Source organism: Varroa destructor, unplaced genomic scaffold (genome assembly GCF_002443255.2).
Source record: "Varroa destructor unplaced genomic scaffold, Vdes_3.0 BEIS01000005.1, whole genome shotgun sequence".
In the NCBI taxonomy this organism is placed as follows: Eukaryota; Metazoa; Arthropoda; class Arachnida; order Mesostigmata; family Varroidae; genus Varroa; species Varroa destructor.
In genome coordinates this window covers 17964337-17986345 of record NW_019211458.1, presented here as the reverse complement: position 1 = coordinate 17986345, position 22009 = coordinate 17964337, and the positions used below count along the sequence as shown (strand labels likewise).

Below are 22009 nucleotides of genomic sequence, written 5' to 3'. Positions count from 1 at the left end.
GGTGATGCTAACGCGTGCCCGTCTTGCCCGTTCAAATACCCATTACGCACAACCAAATTACTTAAGCTTCTACTACTACCACGTAGTAGTAAGCTACAGTTGCTGTTTTCACAAGTACACTGAATGGCGGAGATATAGGCGGGCGTATGGTCTGAAGTTGCCTGTTAACTTGTCCGCTTTCTAATCGACAGTTTTTTATTTTTGGAAATCTTGAGCAAAAACGGAATTAGGCAAAGGTAGTGATGGTACCTATTGCGACGTCAACGGACGCTTGGACTGTGAGACCTAGCATTGTAGATTTAGCTGAAAGGGCGCTGCGAGATAATAGGGTAAAAAGTATCCTTTTTTCAGAAATCCCGCCTGTCAAGTTGTCTCCATATCCTTTATAGGACACTGCTGGCTTCGTGACGTCCGCGCAAATAGACGCAATTAGAATGACTGCGACGATAATGGGTGGCAATGCGTACGATGCATTTAGTGGCTTCCGGAAGAGTAGATGGACAGCGACGTAGGACCACTGGAACTTTTTTGTATCTGAGAAGTTTCTAAAACAGAAGGCTATTCAACGAAGTATATGTCGAACGCTATGTGTTTTCAATCTCCAGCTCGCAAGTGAGAAAGTCGTACCTTGACGATTTATAACACCTAGCTAGAAAAAAAAAGGTAGAATGCACTCGCATAAAGTAATGCGGATATGTGATCACATGGGCTGACAGCAGACCTAACCTCTACTGTTTAAACGAGATCTAGATTATGTTTTTTAGTATACTCAAGTAGTCCACAACTGCTTTTACGCTCAAATTGTATAGAACTGCTGTTTCAAGCGACGAGAACGTAAGGTGGCAGAGAGGACATGGTGGGGGCGATATTCCTAGCACTAAGCAGTCTTGATCAAAAGAAAGCGACTAGCCCCACTTGTTATCCCAAATACTGCTTTTCTATATATATATATATATATATATATATATATATATATATATATATATATATATATAATCTACATATATCTTAGAATGCTTTTCTAGAATAAGGTGCAAACTGTGTATCTTTTCCCTCCTGTTTACGTTTGCGCAGAGCGATGTCACGTGCAAGAGCAGACGGAGCTCAATTGTGCTATTCACCGCGAACTTGCTAACACTTTAATAGAAAATCGCAGCACATGACTACATCGCTGATTCCTAGGTGCCTTCTATTTTGTCTATAATTACTTGGCATTTTGCTACGAACTAGAAGAAAAATATCCTTTGACCTAGTTAAGCTCCAGGCAACCCCTTGATCCTGTTGTTTCAGAAATGTTCTTATAACTGTGAACAGCGTTTGTTGTGGGGTGCTGGTTCACATAAAGGCTGAACGTAGTTTGAGCTTTTGCTGGAAACAATGCATCTGTTGTGTAGAAGCGGCAATTTTAATGCTGAATCTTCGAGAATTACTCTTGGATTTGAATAAAAAAGGTACTCTTTTCGTATTTCGATCGAGTGGTGCGTAACGGGCAACCTAGGAGTTGTTCCGCCAGGGAATCACCATGGCGTTTTTACACTCTATATTTGCATACTTAAACGCAAAAAAAATAATTATAGAAGACAAACAACGTTTATAAAGGTCATCAGGTTTGACGCTCTTTCTTCTAGAAGTTCACGCTTAGCCTTAATTTATCGTTTATTCTGCTTTTGCATATAATCCTTTTTAAGAGATGACGACGGTGCAGAATTCAGTCAATCACTGATCACCAGTACCTATCAGGACATTGCCGGAGACCTTTGTTGCATTGCTCCAAATGCTGGTGACGCTGCTAAACGTCTGAACTGGATTATCTACTTAGGCTATGACTGAAGTTACTGCTACAACACTTTCTGAACCTATTTATTCTGTGATTCTTGAAAGCATTAAGCGACGACCAGCTTACTTCTACTGCTGTTGACACAGTGACGATTGAACTGGCTGTAAATGGCCACCTTATTGATTTTTTCATTTGCCCAGGGTCAATAGAGCTCCGTGCATGCCCACCTGCGTACTTTTGCTGTAGGCTGCTCTGGGCTGTACTCGAAGCAGAATCTGTAAGGCTGGTGATAAACCTCTGTTTAGACGGAAAGGCTATACGAACATTGTTCCCACCTCGGTACTCATGCGTCGTTGAGTCTGTCGTAGGGAAAGGATGCTACCTGCTATGTCTATATACCAGCACGACTTCCCGAAAAACAAGTGACAAGGCCATTATACAATCAACGCTTTCTGTGTATTCTTTCTTTTCTATTTTTACAATAGACACAATAGACTGAAGCTCGCACAGAAGTACACACGCTATGTCATTCGTTTTTTCGTCCTAGTGATTTACATCCACATACTTTACATATACGCAAAAAAAACGCGCTAGGGTGAAGATGAGTTGCAAAGAACAGGCCATAGGTAATCAGGCCTGTCAACGTTTAGCTCATTTTGACACACTTTGTTGCCTAGATGAAAGACATGATTGACAATGGTTGCATAAGGAAACCCAGATGAAAAAATAGTCTTATGGGTCTTACCTGAACAAAGAGCTCAGCGGCTTAACTATTTCGAACTTGATATACGTAACTTCGTTTAGTTCCATTTAGTTAGTATATTCAAGATAAAAAAAAAAAACTATATTGTCCATTAGTATTTGTAGTTTAACCTTTCATGGTCGTCGATGATTTATACTAAATAGTTGCAATTAGTTAGCAATAACAATATATTCCTGTTGGATCGGATTGCAGTCTGATCCTAACAAATAGTATTTACATTGTAGCAAAGTACATCTATATATGCGCCGTGGCGCTACATAATGAATATGTGTTGAATTCTGTTTATGTGAGATAAAAAAAAAAATGTTAAAATTAAACCGAAAGTTGATAAAAACGATAAGCATATTTTTGATCAGAATGTTTCCCTCTGAGCGTCTGTTTACCTGATTATTTATCATACGTACATCCTAAGTATGAAAGCATCCAATCTGCAAAAGCTTCGGACGGCAGAAATGTAATATGGCTGAGAAGGAACACACATGAAGTTCCCGTTAGTGCTAAAAACATTGGTGAAACAACATACGAATAGTAAGTTTACTTGTAGTAAATAAATAAATAAGTTTGCAGATAATTGTCATAGTATAATACAACTGCCAACATTATCAAACAAACCCCCCGAGAAAGGAAAGAAAGCATGAAAGGTATCGAAATTCGGGCTATAAAAAGATCTATCAACAGCCAACTCAGAAATCTTTGGAGAAGTTCAAGGAAAACCAAAAAAAAACGTATCGTATTTGTGTATTTGGATACCTCAGAACACTCCTTAGATACATTTTCATTTGAACCTACGTGCCGATGTCCCTTGGAGCGTAAACATGATGTCAAGACGTTTACCACTCCCTGAGCTACGCCATTTATGCAGACACTGCAGACCGATAAGAAGTCGGCGAAGTCTACTTAACTGCGTTTGCCAACGGATAGGCGCGCGAAGGTCGCGCATTTTTAAAACAGGCAATTGATCAAACGCAGAAGGAGTTTAAACTAGACAGAGAAGGCGTAAACCTGGTACTGGGTTAAACAATGCCAGTTGCAGTATTCATACCCGTAACGTCATATCGAACTTAACTCAATTGTTTGCCAGCGAACATACATTTAATACCTCGATCCTTATAGCAGTATTTCTGATCGAAAATCTAAGTGTATAGCATGCGGATACAACCCACTATATCCATATATAGCTCGTGCATACACCTTGTGCAAAATCTAGACCAAATCCATTTTGTCACGACGTAAGAGAAGGATTTCTTCAGATATAAGAATGGCTTTAACCGATCGAATAGCTAGGATCGACAGTGGCACTAGGACATACTTAATAAGCTGACTATGTAATAAAGTTTACAATCACTGTCATTGACAGCCAATGCGACGACGGACAGGTAGTAATATAAAGAGTCCGTGCTGCCCTGACTGGGACAGGCAATGGGATTCGGATATGAGCTCCGATCGAAGTCTTATCACAATGCACGAACAAACGCCCTCCTTTCGATCGAGAGTTGGCAGCAATTGCTCCTGTACTCTCTGCAACTCCATCGTTCGAGCCATCTAAACGCAACTTTAAGAACTGCAGGAAAGTTTTCTGCCCTCAACTGCGAACCAACCTCTTGTGGCCACCGTCTCTTGCCCCTATGGGCCGTCATTTTATTTTACCGTTTCGGTTGGTACGTACATGCGTAAACCTTAGGATTTAAGATAGATCCTCATTCACGACATGCTATCGAAGGGGAGCGACTTTGCATAGTCCAGTGGGACCCAACACATATCCAGAACAGTAAGCGAAGACGAAATAAACTCGAGCAAGTCAGCGGCAAGAAGATACGTTGACGTTGATGATGTATGATGTTGCTAAAAGCTTTTTCAAGTATCGCGCTACGTTGCAGAGTCATCTATAGGCTATGGAGCTACAATTAGAAGAAGTATGGGTATATGTATATCTATACATATATATATACGTAATAATGGTTGGTCATGTTCTAACTACGTAGTGTTCAGTGCTCAGCCTAAATCATAAGCATCGCATCAAATAATCCTAACACCGACGGCCGCAATACCGCGAAAGGGTGATCGCGGCAATTGGTTAACGTACGTCACACTCCTCCTGTGCCTTTTTAATCTCACGTTTTTTTACAACTCGCCGGCGTAAATGAAGAGAAGACAAAACATCTCAAACATGCATGGCCAAATCCCTCGTAATGATGCGAAGCTTGCTTCTTCTCTTCTTGTAATCGCGCGAAGCGATGGAATGCCCTTTATTGCAGTATTCGCTGTAGTAATTGTACGCAAATGTGCTGGCTGATGTTATCAAATATTATGACCATGAATATCTGTGGAGATTAATAAGGAAATGATTTTCCTATCGCCCGCAGTGAACAAATGAAATTAGTATTATAAGTACGTGTTTAAGTTTACATAATTTTGTAGATTCGATTTTTTGCCGGTATAGCCTTGACGCACTGCATCAGATGGTTTTTATTCCAGCCTTCCAGCTAATGTATTATACTACTATTTTAGGCCAGTACCTTACCTCGGTTTCGCCGCTTCTTTGGATTGGCACTACAGTAGTGTTTTGCCGGAATTATCTCTCCCGCTTCTGCGCCCAGTTCCGGATGGAACGTCAGCCGTACGTATTATCGTAAATGGTCTTACCCATCTACAACAATGGCGTTTCCACATATAAATAGATCTTTTTACAACTGGCCTGCTAAGGTAAGGCCGGTAGGGAGGTCACTAATGGGTGACCAAGACGATTTCTAGATTTTATCTAGAGTAGATATAGAAGGGGGGCAAAGTTTGCTAAAAAGAAAAGAACAAATTTACTGGATTTTACTCAGTTGGACGAGATTAATGGTGAACGTAACAAGATAATTGTTATCTACAGAGGCCAAAGTTACTGGGATCTCATGGTTTGCTATTGTTGCAACAGATAACATAATTTTCTGCTGATGACGGACATAGGCAGATATCATTTAGCCGGAGGGCACTGCTCTATTAAGAATACGACGACTGCCAATGTAATCGGTGACAGCTGCTTCGTTCCCTCCGAATTATTTGTTGTTGAGCAAAACAGTAACAGATGCCGTAACCAAAAAAATTAATAGACAATACATGTTGACGCAACACATGTTCAATTGAAATAGAAAAATCGTAAAATATGATTGGTCGTCGATGGCGGAGCCCTGTTCTGTTCATTCGCGGTATATACTGAACTACAGTTTGTTAGACAATTATAGAAGACCCTGCGCACTTTTAGAAGACTGCATGTCTCCCAATGAACGAATGAGCAACGTTTTATCACACATTACATAGTTCCACTTAAAGCTGAGAATTGATTCTTTCTTACAGCTCGTGTCACGAATCCGAATAGGACTAGTGAATCTTCCTGTAAGGGAATACTCTAAGGCTGCGTCCGAATTGGGTCTACAATGAATGGGTAATCAGACAACAAAGCTGTGGACAGATACACAAAAGCTGTTACACATCCTCCTTGTCGTGCTTGACGCACTTTCAATTTGTATCAGAGAAGCACTAGTTTCAGTTCATCAATAATGTGTGACGAATTTTTTTCCCATGTGAACGAAACCATGTTTTTAAAAAAACAACCACACATCGTATAAAGTGAATCAGGTATGATAAAAAGTCTCGGTACGGATGAAGTTTCTTGTGGTAGCATTCGCATAGAATGGCTTAGAGAGTGAAAAGCCTTCATTATAGTTCAATGGGATGGCAGAGCAATGCAAAAGTGTCTATAAACATGTTTTTTGCCTTAGTATAATAAGCATTACTGCAGTTGTTCAGCCGGCTGGTAGCTGTAGAGGCTGTGTTATACACGAAATTGCGCCACTCAATAGTAGGGCCGCTGTTTTAGGTCCCGCCAATGAACATATTACACAACAACAAACATCACAAATACATGTCTGATCCAAATTCACCCCGAAAAATATATAGTCCTAAGATAAAATAGGGTCATGTTTATATAATAGTAAGTCTACGCATTAAGATCATAGTTATGCGAGAAGGCAAATGCATAGGAAAATACATCACACAACATCCTGCGCTGATGGGACAAACAGGCTTCTTGGAGTAGCATGAAAGTTAATGGGGTTGCTTTTAAAAACGATAGTTTAGAGGTATCCTGTAGAAAGTGGTATAAATATTCGATCTCAACTAGTTACTTTATGGCCGACCGGCTTCGCGAAACCCCTAAAGAAATCGAATGAACTTGTCCTCGCGTCATAAATCTCAACTTTGCAATTCAAGTTAAACGATCTTTTATTCAAAATTTATAAGGGACGTAGTATTTGCTCATTGTGCAATCATGTTTGACAAAAATGAATATAATATTCGCCCAAATCCTACGCCCATAGGTAAGGAGCTTACTGTGAAATTCCCCAAATCGGGACTGTATCTGTTGCGTGTTAGCAGAGGGGTCACTTTTAAATAATTCCTCGTCGTATCTACTCATTGTTATAAACGAGGTTCTCGCAAATGTTATCCGGCTTTAACATAATTCTTTGCTAAAAACGAGACGCGCTTCTAGCTTACGATTTATTTCGTTAATTATTTAATGTATATTGTCCTTAATGTTTTATTAGTTGTTGTTATTATGTTTATTGTTAGTCCGTTGTAGCTTGTAAATAATGAGGAGAGCTGTTTGTACAATAATATAACACAGAACCGTAAGTCGTGCTGGTAGATAAAAAAAAAACACTTCGGTAATCACTTGGCTGTGAACGTGCGCGCGTTTGTAATATAATGGTACACTGATGGCAACCTACTAACGATACTACCGAAACCTCAAAACAATTAATCAAAACGCTTTTTTAATAATATGTTCTATACGAGTCGAATGTTTTTGTTGTAAACACATTTACAATATGGTTGTTTGCTGTTATGTATTTAAAATATATCATAAAAGTCAATCTGTTTCGTAGGCATTTGACCTTATGTTAGATGTTTTCCTATTTATGGGTTGATTCTTTGAACTAAGCTAGGTTCAACTGCGATTCAGAGGCTAACGAAAGAAGGTAGGCAACCTAATAGATTACGCAGCGTACCTTGCAAGTGTGAGTTGACATCAATAAAGTATTAAAAGAAAAAAGTAAAAAAAAAGCCCCTTCCTTACCAGATAAAACTGCAGGCTAAGTGAACTGTAACTTGTCCGGGCTTGGCAAGTTCTTCCTCCTCCTTAGAAATGCGTGCTTTAAAACGGAAGCCTGTTAGGTACTTCCAGCCAGCTAACAAACGTATAACGATAATTCCACCTCTATAAAAGCCATACTGGCAAAATAGGCAGATACTCTGACTAGAAAATGGGTCAGCATATACCATCCGGAAACCCGCTTCAGGTAATGGGATTTATAGAACGATTAATTGCAGTTTGAAGGAAGATGTCGGAATGCTTAGTTTAGACTAGTGCTGGCTGACCCATCGTGTATGACTTGTTTAATTAGGAACGACAACTTTCTGGCTAAAAACAAATATGCCTAACCGGGTAGTATACATTATCTTCCCTACGGCCTATGCTATTGTGAAGAACGTTCGTATTTGTCAAGTATCACACACACTATAGACCCATAAGCTAAGGTCAGTATTAAAAGGGAAGCTTGATTTTCTTCAGCCTCTTAAACGTTTGTAACATTAGCCATGCTGATAGGGTGCCTTGTGAACAACAGCTGCGCTATCATTCAGTGAAAATACTAAATTGTTTGTACTGGTATATTTGTATTCGGATCTTTTAATAAAACATTCACGAACACCAGAGGCTATGCATGCGCGCTAGCGTGAAAAGACACGCGTAAAACGATGCGAATGTTTCTGTATGTCAAATCATTATGTTAAACTCCGTTCACACACCAGAACATGGCAGGCGTCCTAGCACGATTAGACTGAAGATTCGAAAGCCATTGGATGTGTATTCTACGTATAGACGACGTATTCCCTAGCCAGCGTCTCAATGTCCTTCAGGTTATCTCTTCGCTGGTTATCTATATATACCCAATTGCATCGAATACATAGCGAAAATAGGACAAAGGCTGCGCGGATAGCTTCGTCGTTGTTATTAGCTCTAGTCTGTCTTCCGGTATTGTTTGTACGGAACAATGAAATGACTGCAAGCTGTCGTTGAAGCTATGCGTATGTGTCATCCTTACTTGTCTCTTAACCTTATTTGAAGTTTTTTATAGAATCGATTGTATAAGATCTAAGAAGCACATGTACCGTACTGATTACGTTATGCAAGAAAGAATCGGCCAGCTGAAATAAATATGAGATAAATAAGGTCAATAAACGTATGTCAGAGATAGCACAAAATTCCAGCTACCTTCTAAACCTTAACGCAATCTGAATGCTTAACCGCAGTTACCAGACACACAACTCGAAAAGGCCCTAAAGAAGATCGTCGGGAAGTTAGGTGTTAAATAGAGTTAAACCGAGACATTATCCCTTCGAGGCATGCTCGATGGAGCTAAAGGTAACACTACCTGATACACTTAAAGAGTGAATTGTTGTCGTTGCTATTTTTAGACGGACAGGTAAGCACGCGTCCTAGCAGTCGAACAATAAAGGCCGGTCCAGGCGCATGCGTACTTCGTGATGTCATGTGTTTATAAACATTTGAAGCTGCTCTTTCAAGACAAAAAGTCTAAGCCAAAAAGACGGACTCACGTAACACAGAACGAAATCATCCAACAAAACTATTTCACTATATAGTAACATCATATTATCTAGAGTTTAGGCTTACATAGTATTCGCGATACGAAGACCCGCTGATACATGCAGGTCGTCGGCAGTAAGTGTATTCCATGGTGCTTCTACGAGAGACACCTGTACATACGGATTGCTACGGTTATGCTTGAGCGGCTGTCTTGCAGAAAGACCGATACCAAAGAATATGAGAGTTTCGTTGCTCATTTTAGCTGAGTTTGAAATCGGCAAGCCCTTACTTTACATCGAGAAAGCCGCTAAACATGATTTGTTGGATTCGGACAATGGGCTATAGTACTTCTCGTTCACATATTTGTTGACTTAAGTACATTCGACAAACGTTGAATGAGAGGATTATGCGTATTATGAAAGCACTGGCCAGCCAGGAGCGAACAGACGTCTAATTTGCATGCAGAGGCTAAACACGGCTAGCTATAGCAAACCAGCACACAGCATATGTGACGCCAAAATCGACCCGTTGAGGCAAGGTTTACGGCTACCTTGAATCTTCTTTTCCTCGTTATACGCTCCAATTCTAACACACGGGTCTCAAAAGAGGTGTACCACAGATCTGAAGCATCATAAATAGACCCTCAGGTATAGAAATAGATTTTTTTTCTACCGTTTATAATGTTATCCATTATATTCTCTTTACTGCCGCTGATGTGGTGGGCTTAGAACAATGGCGGAAAGGGTATTATTGACTATGGAAAATGCAATAATCACACAAAGAGGATGCCTAATGAACTACCCAATATGGGACAATATATATTATTTAATTTTATTTGAACACGCTCTAGCTGTGTAAATGCGGAGGCAAGCTCCCGCCTTATTTCGTCAGTGTCGCTTAATCCCTTAGTTACGTACTTATATATATATATAAGTACGTATGAAGTAACTATAAGTAAGTATAAAACTTTGCGCCGTCAAGCTGCGGTAAGTTGTCGGTTCTATGAGGCTGAATGTTCCTAATAGCTTTTCATGGTTTTCTTGAACGTATGTTGTAGTTACCAGAACGTAGACCAAGTTGTTCGCTAGTCAACTTTTAACTTAAGGCAATACGTCCCTATTTTTAGGACTCGTATTATTCTTTCCGACTTTCACGTAGGCTGTTGTACAGACCAAGCCAATGTTTTTATTTGTCTTTTCTCAATAATTTAAAGGCCGCGTGAAGATCGCATACGGCAGCGATTCATTCATCCTTATGAAACTTAGTACTAAGCAACCGGTAAGTTCTCTATTGAAGGAACTGTGCTTCTGGAACAACTCAGGGTCTCTTTTTTCCTTATGTAACCGAACGAGGTAGAGCCGACCTGCCCTAAATGTGCTTTTGACGGAACAGTGTCTGAACGATTCTAGGTTGTTTTCAAAGTAGTCAATAGATATGCAGATAAAAAAATATTATCGCAGATAAACGTCTATTTACACACGTAGTTTGGAGTTTGTGCTACGACGCTGTTTCAACGGTAAGCTTCTCATTTACTACCTATAATGGATCTTGTCGTTGAAAAACTATCTAGTATTTTTGCTTGCAATATATAGAGACTGCGATTTCCTTTTATACAAAAAAAAATTAACTATTCAATAACGATCTGTTTTAATTGTACTACGGATATCGTACTCAAGATCATCTAACGCTTATACTAAACAGTAAGTCATTTGTGGCGTATTGGCGCTAATTATTGTGTATTTCAAGGGTTAGAACCCATTTCGGGACGCAGCCCAGCTGCCATTACCATTAAGCGTCCGTCTAGCAGCACTAAAAGGCGAGATAAAAGATATTAATAATAGCTTGAGCAAAAAATCTTTAACTTTATCATGATATAATATATTAATTAAATATGTGAGCATAAAAAAATACGATTTTTCCCATAGATAAATCGTGGTATAAATCATACTTTGGTTGGGTTGAAGTATTTGCTGATGTGTCTCGTTATTGTTACGTGTATATGGAGTGGAGTAGTAACATCACTGCATGACACTCTATACTCTGGGTTCAGCTTAGCTCTACTGAGGAACGTGTTTTGCCTCATTGAGCGTTATACCTGGATATCTTCGAATATATTGAGATGTATAGCTATTTATAATTCGCGTTATAGCTGTCACGTGAACAGACATCGGTTGCCTACGTAGCTGGTTATGGAAGAATATACTCTTCCTTATTATGGGAAAATACAGCAGCTGAGTCTCAGTCTAACGCGCTATCCAGTGTCTATTTATGTTAACTGATAGAAGGTACCTGAATTGTCTTTTAGCTTGAATGGCATGAGATATATAAACAGTGCCTATATATAGGACTGCACTTTGGAATAAACGCTTCTAAATGCTTTACCTCCCTTTCCGTCTCCATGCCTCGTCCTTGATGAACCCACATAGCTATTTTATGCATTATAGAAAAAAATAGATTCATGTTTGGTAACGCAGCTTCTAAACACTGACTGAGGAAAATAACGAGAGATAATAAACTATTAAGAGACAATGAAAGCTATGGTGTAAAACTAATGCTTTCCTTGGTCATCATATCTGTCTCCCGTCATGGAGGGTCCGGCCGTACACCTATGTCAAAAATACGGTCGAGTTGTTTCATTGGGGTCCTCTGCAAAAATTGCGTACTCCGTCCTTCTTCAAAATGCCACTGTTGCTGAAACTTCAATACCAGAGGGAAACCCCATTAATGTATCCCATTAACGCTCCATGAAATCTTGTTTAGTCCGAGCTTAAAATTAAACAAACACTGTGAGTCATTCGCCACGCAGCTACAAGAGATTGACGATGAAGAAAATAGAGAACGTTTACTGCAGAAAGAAATGGCTTATCCTGAAGCACACAAAGAAACGTTCCCATGTCTGCCGTCTTCGATTCTCTATCTGATCATTGTGAGTTTTTTTGCTAGTCTCGTTTAAATACTGTCTATTGCTCTTATGCATTGCACAGAGTGCCTTTACCTTCTACATAATTCCTGTTACCTGCGTCGCCCGCGGTCGGCGCTAATCCCAAACTCCTGCCATAAGACTTCTCGACCCTTTATCTATTTACTTCCGTGTGATAACGAGAATACTAGAAAGGCCATAGTGGTCACAATAATAACGAAGCGTCCAAATCAAGCAAATCTAACAGTTTTCACTCCGCGCTTAGCGCCGACTTCTATTCGGGTGGTACGACGCGTCCGACAGCTAGCAGAGCATAGACTGGCAATAACGAACGAAGATGAAACTTAATAAGCCGAGGCATGAACTTATCAAGTTCGGCCTACTGCAAGCATCGATTCAACCAAAACACCGGAAGAGAACAAGATAGCAAACAACAGCAGAACCGTGACTAGTTCTGCTCGCACGACCTGATGCAACACGGTTGTAGACGAAGCTTTGAAGTCGTTTGATTATTACTCCGCGTTGCCAGCGATTGTCTACGGGATGCAACCCTCTTAAGGCTGCTGACAGTAGCACGAGCACAATTAAGGCCGCACGCAATCTTTTCGGTGGATGGTCGGGCACCTTTGCTATGAGAGGCCGGTCACCTTAACGGTCAGTTAACGCTGCAACAGCTGTCAAGGCACGTGTCTACACTAAATTTGATAACAATGTTGTTACGACTGGAGGTATTGCTGTGGCAAGCCAAGTCTCTCTATGATTTGACTGAAGCGGAATTGCAGCGACAGAGGGAAGCAAATGACGAAGGAGCGCGCGAAATGGGACCGGGGTAATCCTACAGACTTCGAGAAGGGATGATGATTGTTAATAGAGTCCGCCTCTTGCCAACTGGCGTCTATCTGTAGTAAAAATGCCGCATTAAGAGTATATATACACCTGTACCGTTACGCGCCGCTTCTAGAAGCTTATCTTTACGCATTCGCGCTTCTAGCTAAAACGCACGAAAGTGTATGAAGCAGCCACCCAAACAGAAGAAATTGAAATGTGTCAATTGCAGGTTTCACTACGACGACATATAAATGCAACAGGAACACTGTATTCGACGCGTCTCTCTTCTAGGCGTAGCTGTGCGATTTCAGCTCTAGTTAGGTAAGCTCACTACTTATAAGTTTTTTTTTTTGGGGCTAAAGACACGCAACGCATCAAGGGCAAATTTAAGTGGAAAGATGCTACTGCTACTGTAAAAAGGCATAGCTGAATTTCCGTTGCCTATTTCAGTTCTAGAGTGGTTAGCTACGATGGCAGTCGGTGTCCACGAAGTAGTAAGATTTTGCTTCTACACTTATCATTACATACACAGACACACCAATATCTGAGAAAGATCTCTCGTTTGTAGCAAATTCATTAGCACGCATTACCGAACTGAATCTATCGTCAAAATTAATTTCTTTTGTAACCGTTATATTTTCCGTTCAGCTAATTTTAGCAAAGGTCACTCGTCCTGTCCAGGCCTCGGCTTGAAGTCTGATGACTAGACGCCGTTGTAGTTGGCGGCCTTTTTTTACACTTGGACTCGATTATACAGCTCTACGGGACATCTCCTGACTCTATACAGTATACTAAGCTAGGAGCGACTTAGTTCCTACGGTATACAAGCTTATCTGTGTCCTAATTTTCTGTTATCAGATGCATTTCCTTCCGGGCATTATGGTACCTCTGCTCACACTGGCCAACATTTTAAGACGACTATTTTTTGACTGTTGTTTTTCCTTATTTGGCTGTAGGATTATTGGCACCTTACTAGTCAATAATTAATTCTTTCCTGATTTATTGGAGACGTGCGTAGAGTAAGGGAATTTGTTAACTAAAGACATTTTGTTTGTAGATATAGGGAATCACGTAACCCAGTTCTTTCTAATGGCTAGTACGAACTGGGTTTTGTACCAAGGATCAAATACATCATTCATCACGCCAGGCTGCTATTATATATCGATATCACTCGCGGAAGTTTGCCTATTAACTTACCCATCGATAATTGATAAATTCATTTATTGATTTGGTACAATCCGATCGGCGAAGAGAAGTTGCTTATCAAGTTGAAAGTTATCTTATATTAGCATTAATAAGTTATCCATTAACGGCTAATTATGGAAAACAGCTCAGATAATATTTATTCGTTTCTCTTTTTCTTACTCTCTGAGATATTAGCTGAAGTGATTAAATACACGCGCACAATGTCCGATAAACGTTCTATAGGCCCTACAGTTTCTGACGGGATTGTTTCATATGTCGAATATGGAAAATTTCGCGCAATCTGCCAGACATGGCAGTATTTTTATGGAGGTGCCCTGTAATCTAAAGGAGAAAAACGAAATTTACTGGAATACCACAAATGTCCTGCAGATTAGAAAATGTCTACACCTAGTGTATCTATTGATGAGCAATCTTCGATGTTGTACTCGAAAGCAGCACCCGTGATCGGTATCAAAAAAACGGAAGATCCTCGGTCTATCTGAACTGGTACCAAAACTCTACTTTTAATGTTTTTATTATTACTTGTAGTGGTTATATATGCATATGTAGATATTTCATCTGCGTTGCTCAGTTGTGATCAATGCGCTAAACCGATACTCTGATACCCGATATTTACTGGGGCGTGAGCCATCCTTTTCGAGTTCGACTGGACGGTAACGTCATTCGCGTTAAATCTTTCACTGTTATATCAGCCAGATATTTACATTGGCTTTGTTTATTGCGTACAACTACTGCGAGGCGCTGAAACTGTTTTTATAAGGTGTTTGATTGAACATGCAGCTGTCCGGCCGTACGATTGTATTCTACAACACGGGGTATAGCCCACAAATATCACTGATTCTGGAGGATTCAACAATCAATCGAAATCAATTGAACAGCTACCTTCACTCGATCGCGGAAGAGCTATTATAGTCATATTATTACTAAACTCTAAACTAAATCAATTTTAGTTTATTAAGTAATATACTGTTCAGGGTTTCACCTGTTCATTCCGACGCCTGTAGTATTCACAGGTTCTTTTAGGTTGCTTTCTTCTTTTTGAAGATCTTCGAAGATACAATGAATTTTGCGACAGAGATCGCCATACGAAAACTTAAAGGGTTACTCACGCGATGAGTTTATCATTATACCAACAGATGAGCCGACAAAATGTTAAACAAAATGGTTCTGTCCCGTAGCCATAAACAGTATATTTATAAAAGGAAAATAATAAAAAATATACTGGATGGTTTCTTTATTTATTGCACATATTTGTAAGTATGTTTAATGTATGAGAAATCATGATAGTACGGATTAAAACACTATATATACATTTGTTCTGCTAAAAATCTGAGTCTCTTTGTTTGTTTGTTGGACCTAAAACGATTCCTTTTTTTTTTGTGTGGGGTGACTTTTTATGGGACGTTACAGTTTCATCCTGTAAAAATGTGCACGAAGGATAGAAACGAATGGCCACACACGTTTCTACCTAAAGGGAAAAGTGTGCTTGTCCCATAGACCGACGACAGCAACCCCTTTTTTAGACCCCGCCTTTGAAGAAACCCCGCCGCACCGGACTGAAAATTGCACCGTGTTTACCTGTGTTTAACATTTGTGTGTGTGTTTAAAACTTATTGAAGAAGCTAGTAGATTAGATTAATTACGAAATTGGTGGTCGCTATTCGACGTTATCTTTGTTCTAAATGTAATTAGTCTTTTACCTCTATAGAGGTAAAATAAAATTGTGTTTGATAGCGAAATAGGCGCGGGGTAAAGCTCGCGAGTGATGCGTCACTAGCTTGCTTACCAGATTATACAGATATTGTTAAGGCAGCTTCGATCATGGTGAACAGATATGTATCGTACTACCATTAGATCATGCCATGGATACAGCTCCATAATATCAGTTAAATCTTGTACGTTTTACCACTGTATAAGAGTCGGATATGGAAAACTATGGGGGCTTCAGGATATTTCACTAGCGTATGCCCTTCCTCCGATTGTAGAACGTTGGCAGACGCATCCAGTATGATAATGACATAGCAGCAGACTTTTATTTGGTGCGATTGACAGACGTTAACCTAATGCAATGCTTTTATTAGAGCACCATGATTAGCTGTGTCTTCGTTAGCTATTATATAGCGTGTCTAACATCGTTTCATAATCATCGTTTTATTATCATAGCCTCATTTGTAGATGCCAGCTTAATTAGCAAGTGGCGACCATGTAGTTGTTCTACATGCTTAAGAAAAACAAAGCTCGGACGTATAACCGGCGACTCAGTAAGTGCATACATATGTATCTGTATACTGCTGTAGACTACGTAAATGTACTATGTGATGTAAATGTAAAAAACTAAATGATGTAGAAAATACTATATTTCGAAAAGGCCCCATATATTGCAATCAAAGTTAAAACAGCTTTACTAGACCAGGATAAAAAAACTAAAGAGCAAAACTATCATGCCATTTCATAAATTTCGCTTTTACCTTGTAACTCTACTTCTTACATATATCAACCTGGTAGTTGTGAATGGAAAATCAAGAAAAACTATTTTCTTATAGGAAAGAAATGTCTTATACCAGCACATACATGCTCTTGTATATTTAACGAATCTGTTTTTTTAATTTGAGCTCAATATGGCCGCGGCGATTGAAAGACGATGCTGACAACGTACTGTAACTAACGGACGAAACGGGAACTCACTTCTGAACATCAAGTTTCTCCGTTACATTGCACTAAATCAAACAACGCCGCCAAACATAAATTCGTGTGAACTTTGTTGTGCCTCAAGTTGACGAGAATGAGCTTTTCTCGAAGACGAAATAGTCCTACCAGCTTTCGATAGCTGCGTAATAACTAGGTAAATCCCTATCTAATTCTAGCCGAATTTGACCATAGTTGCAATAGAAGCTTGCCTCTCGAACGAGAGATAAATTAGACAATCAACTTTCAATGTAACTTGTAGAAAAATTTTGTCCTTGACTCTTTGTTTACATAGATTGGCGCACCATTTCCATGTCTAAGCAAATGGAGCAGCCTCTGAGTAACCGTAAGCGACACTGTACCATATAATAGCCGGTATTCCAGTGCAAGTTCTCACGGTCGAAACTATCGTTTTCATCAAGTCGCCCATTTCACATGTACAGACCTACATGAAGGTGTCGTTTTTTTAGTAAATAGACGTATTATTTAATTGTCTGTAATACATGACGCTTTCAGCGATTTGTATTGAAATATATTTGCGCGATAAATCAATATAAGATTGACCACTGAAAAAGTATTCTGTCCGAAAGTTAGCTTCATAGTAAAACATATTCTAAAGCTAACTATCGTTGATGTACATCCGTTGTTTAGGTGTTTTACGGTCAACTTTCAATATACCTTTCAAATACGCTATATATCATAGTGATCATTATCAGGGTGGGATCCGAGGTATATAGGAAATAGTATAGAAAACTGAATGTTACCGTCAAAATGTCTGTGTATTATATAACACAAATTGATTTATGCAAACACGTACCTTGTTATGTGCTCTGCGAACAAATTACTGATAAGCTCCGTCTTTCCAATGGCCTTGGGAGTAATTAAGTACGAACTCTGTAGGTTTTCTTTTCAAAAATTTAATTTCAAAAGAAAGGTTTCCGGCACAGGTTTAGTCTCAAAGAGACACAATCGACTATCAAAGGTATCTTTGCAGATATTCTCGAATTTTAGCTAAAACAGACTTACTTAACAAAGCTGCTGTGGCCTGTCGTTATAGTACATTCAATGTTCATATTATATCTTGGGCGTTCGATGAACTGTGTTCGAGTGGTAAAAGGCAGTAGGTCAAAAATTTCCTTTTCAGAGCAATGCTACGATATAACAATTGGCGCTTTTATGTTTCTCTGCTTTTATCTTTGCTCGCAAGGTGGTGATCAATATGAGCGCATCTTTCTTACCCCGTTCGTATCCCTCTTAGATCTAACTAGCCTTCTTCATATCTATGTATAGAAAAAAAAGACTGAGTGTAAAAGGAGTACTTTAATATATATATATATTCATGTGAACGAAAGATTAAATACTGCCTACTCTAATATCCACCTAAATTTCTTTTTTACCAAAAAAAATATTTGTTATTTTATAGGTAACAGTGTCACACCACGCCGCCATTTATTGCCCGTAGATATTCCTAAGCAGTGACGGTGAATTTTTTTTAGTACTGTTAGCCTATGGACACGGTTCTACTAATTTTCATTTCGTCAAACATTGATCTATTTAGATGCCGTTTCTTACAACGTATCAACACTGTCACCTGAGGGTAACACGTACTTACGTCTTCGTTGGGGGGCCCATTCGTATTTTCAAACGCCATCACGTTCTCTTTGTCGTGTCCTCTACCCCGTCTAATTTAACAGCTGTAGACAATTATATATTGTATATATACTTTCCAGAGGGTTATTTTTCGCAGTGTGAAAGGTCGACGTCGTGTATGCTGTAATGGTTGAAGACCCCAACTTTGAGGTGCGTACTTGGATGCTGAGACAGTCTTCCAGGAGTGAAAACACGGATTGAGTATGAAAAGATTCGCCTGCTGAACCCGGGGTTTCCCTGCCATCCAAGGGAATAATCTATAAAATCCGAGATCAGTCTGGGCGGTTTATGCGATCGCCAGATTTCATTCGAAAGGCTTTCTTTGTTAGGACGTAACGAAAGACCACGTTCGTGTGGGAGCCAAAACCAATAGATGAGACGAAGGCGTACGTGGCGTGGCGGCTGTATGTAAATATCGATGGAATGGATCACTGGACATACTTTAATGTCTCGTTAACTAGAAGCATTTAAAGTATTGGACACATAAAATGGTAATCGTTATTCGCCTTTATATATACTACTATAGCGAAAAGAAATGCCACTTCCTCTAGTCCGGTACATGCGGTCAGTCACGCGTTTTACGTGTACCGTAAAGCGCGTGACTGACCATTTTGCTTAGTTTGGGATACATTTGATGGCTCACGCCCAGGTGCTAACCGGAGTAGTGTTACCTAGGTCGATGGGTAGGACTAAGATTTGCTGCGTTACACCCCTTGAGCTGTCGATGAAGCTTACAATGAATTGGCTTGTTGGTGTTCTAATTTTGTTGTCAGAACTAGCAGTTGATCTTGGAGAGATTGGGCATTGGCGAACAGACAAGCACAAATACCGCAGCCGCCAATATTCTAAAAGAGAGTATGCTACCACTAGATTACGAGCGTTTATCTTCTCATGGCTGATTACAGATAAAGAATACAAAATTTATAGTTGCCGGTCAGAGCATTGGGCCACTTTGGCGACGGAAATCTTAAACGCTCGATCCGTCAACGTCGCACTTATGGAGCGGATAGACTTAAGCCTGTTGTTGTTGTTGTTGGTAAACGGCAATAGTTGTTTAACAGGCATTCGCTATAGCTTGCAGCGAATGATACTGGCTTATTTGATGTGGGTAGACCTATATCCGTTTTTAAATCCATACCTATAAGTAGACTACCGCATCACTGAACAGTACTTACCAACTTCGGCCACCGGCGCACTACATCGGTCGCTATTCGATCCGATTCTATTGGTTACTAGAATCGGTATGTGATGTGGACACATACATAGATGCCGGCCTCGGGGGGTGAAGTTGCAGACGAAATCGTTGAAGCACTCAAACTTCGATGGAACTGGCTCGACGCAGGCTCTGAGTTTGCCTAAATTCGGATACAAGTGGATGCAAAAAGCGACGGCTATTAGTTCTAGTAAAGAGAGATAGAGACAATAACACAGAAAGTACACACATAATCATATAAAAAGTAGTTAGCAAAGAGATTGCATGCTATAACAAAAGTTCTTGCTTTCTGCTTAAATATATATTGTGAAAATGTTTGTATTTTTTCATTTCGTACCATGTTACTTTTAGTAGCAACAGTAAATAAGCTAGACCATACGCGAGTACCGGTTGGATCATCACAGTAGTTTATGAGGTGGAAGGTCTAATATTCAGCAAGTACTATAGTAAGCAATAGAAAAGCTCGCACGGGTCCTCTCAGTACTTGCAAACCAAATGTCAAATAAAAGAAAGCGCGCATTCGGGACCGCCGTCTCGATTGCTGCAGGGTCTGTTCTCTGAAACGCTGACTGACTATAAAACAGGCCATGCAGTCCAGCAATGATTCTCGATCTAAGTCAGCCTGCAATCCAGAGTTAGGCGCAGTAGATTGAGCTTTAGGTGAGCTTTTTGGGCCCCACGATAAACCTGTTGATAACGAGTCTTAGTTGCTGTTTGCTTCTTTATGTGTTAGATTGTGAAACAAATGATTGGTTTAAAATTAGCAAAATCTTTTTACCGTAGTAATATTATCCATTTCTGCGGATTACACTTTACGAGTAACATTGTTTAATGTAAAACGTACATTACATTCTTGTTTTTCAACCACCGTAGATTCCGCCGCATTCTTGACTACTCATAGGTGTTTTCACCGCTTGATTTTTATTAATTTTAGTTAGAATAAATAGAGAGACAAATAGTTCCCTTTTTTTGGTTACGTAATGTCGGGCAGGTAATGATTGTCTATCGGCATTGCTCACTGTAGCGGAGTGCGAACTGCCAAAATTGCAAAACCAAAATTGATCTCTATCGTGGCAAACGTTCCTCGGGTTGGATATGACCTCGTTTGTTAATACAGCCCTTCAAAATAGCTAGCACCTTGACGGAGCTATAGCATTGCGAGAACGCAATAATGATTCGGCCAATGTTACCAGAGGAGTCGCTTACCGTATGCTTGACAATACGCCTTCCTTTATAGTCCCAAACTAGACAACACCTTGCGGAAAAAGCGCTGCCTCAGGCCATGTGGAGGTGATCAAGATGAAGCCTCCGGGGTGAGTCACCGAGGTAATACCAAGCAACGTCTCGGGACGAACGAGAACAGGTTTTATCGTTCTTGCTTCAAATGGGAGGTAGTCTCTGCCACACGGATACCATGTGCCATACCAAAGTGATGAACGTTTACCAATCAAAAGCACTTCCTGTTCTAAACATTGCTCGATAACGTGCAAAAACTTGGGATGATCAGCCTGTTAGGTACAGTTTTCAGAACAACTATCGGGTATTGTCATTTTGTTCAACGATTGGAACATCGTTTACACATCGCAAATATGTCTACATGTGTTAATAAATGTTTGCTATTATTTTTTTTTCATTAATCATATTATTTTTTAAATATCATTTAATTTCATTCAAAGTGTCTCACAGAATTTTTCGACCATTTTTATCGATTAAATTTTCTAATTTCCTCTAAATATATCCACTTCATAAAATACTATTGGACATGATTACTTCTTATGACATGATCACGTAAAAAAAAAAAAAAAAAAAAGACCGCCAAGCGCTAAAACTTGGCCGCTATTCGGGGCGCTAGTTCCAAAAACAAGACGAACCTGTAAATCGATTCGAAAATTTTCATTGGTAAGGTAAGATTTGTTTATGTTGTAGGATTAGTATGGCTATGAATGTTGGCGCCAATTTTAAAAACAACTGTGAATTGCGTTTCAAGAAAACGCACATGGTCGGTAGAGTTCTTTAGGCGTTCTAATCAGCACTTGCTTCTACCAGCTCTCTTTCGTTCTTTTCTCACTTTCATACTGGAGGATAATTGAAACAATTTTCGAAAAATATGTCGGTCTCATATAGAGCAACTTGGTTATCCTGCCTTCTTTTAGATTTTCTGACTAATGACGCAGTGGTGGTAGTTCCCATTATAAGGACTACCTTGACCCAGTATCGCTTCCGGCTGACATCATGAATTCAATGCAGGGCTACACAAAAGATAGTGTCTTCTATAGAATCTCGATACTATAAATAAATGATGTTCGATGTGCACGATG

At 39.7% G+C, this 22009-nt stretch overlaps 1 protein-coding gene and 1 long non-coding RNA gene across 6 annotated transcripts in view; one reads left to right on the top strand and one right to left on the bottom strand.

Annotated features, from left to right (window-relative positions):
* LOC111251411 (NT-3 growth factor receptor-like) overlaps positions 1-22009 on the bottom strand; it is a 148441-nt gene that overhangs the window by 78938 nt on the left and 47494 nt on the right. For 4 of the 5 annotated variants that reach the window (XR_015328592.1, XM_086990362.1, XM_022807966.2 and 1 more), the window contains one exon: positions 19654-19833. Coding sequence is in view for 4 of the 5 variants with exons in the window: in XM_086990362.1 (XP_086846488.1) it covers positions 19654-19833 (180 nt within the window). In the remaining variant the exon portion in view is untranslated. Of the gene's footprint in view, positions 1-19653; positions 19834-20028; positions 20168-22009 lie in introns of those variants that run through there. The other variant, XM_086990363.1, reaches the window with a different exon arrangement.
* Positions 14383-18696, top strand: LOC111251412 (uncharacterized). The gene is made up of 5 exons (XR_002673757.2): positions 14383-14629; positions 15554-15736; positions 16307-16404; positions 16756-16985; positions 18559-18696. It is a non-coding gene; the product is annotated as an uncharacterized LOC111251412 (long non-coding RNA).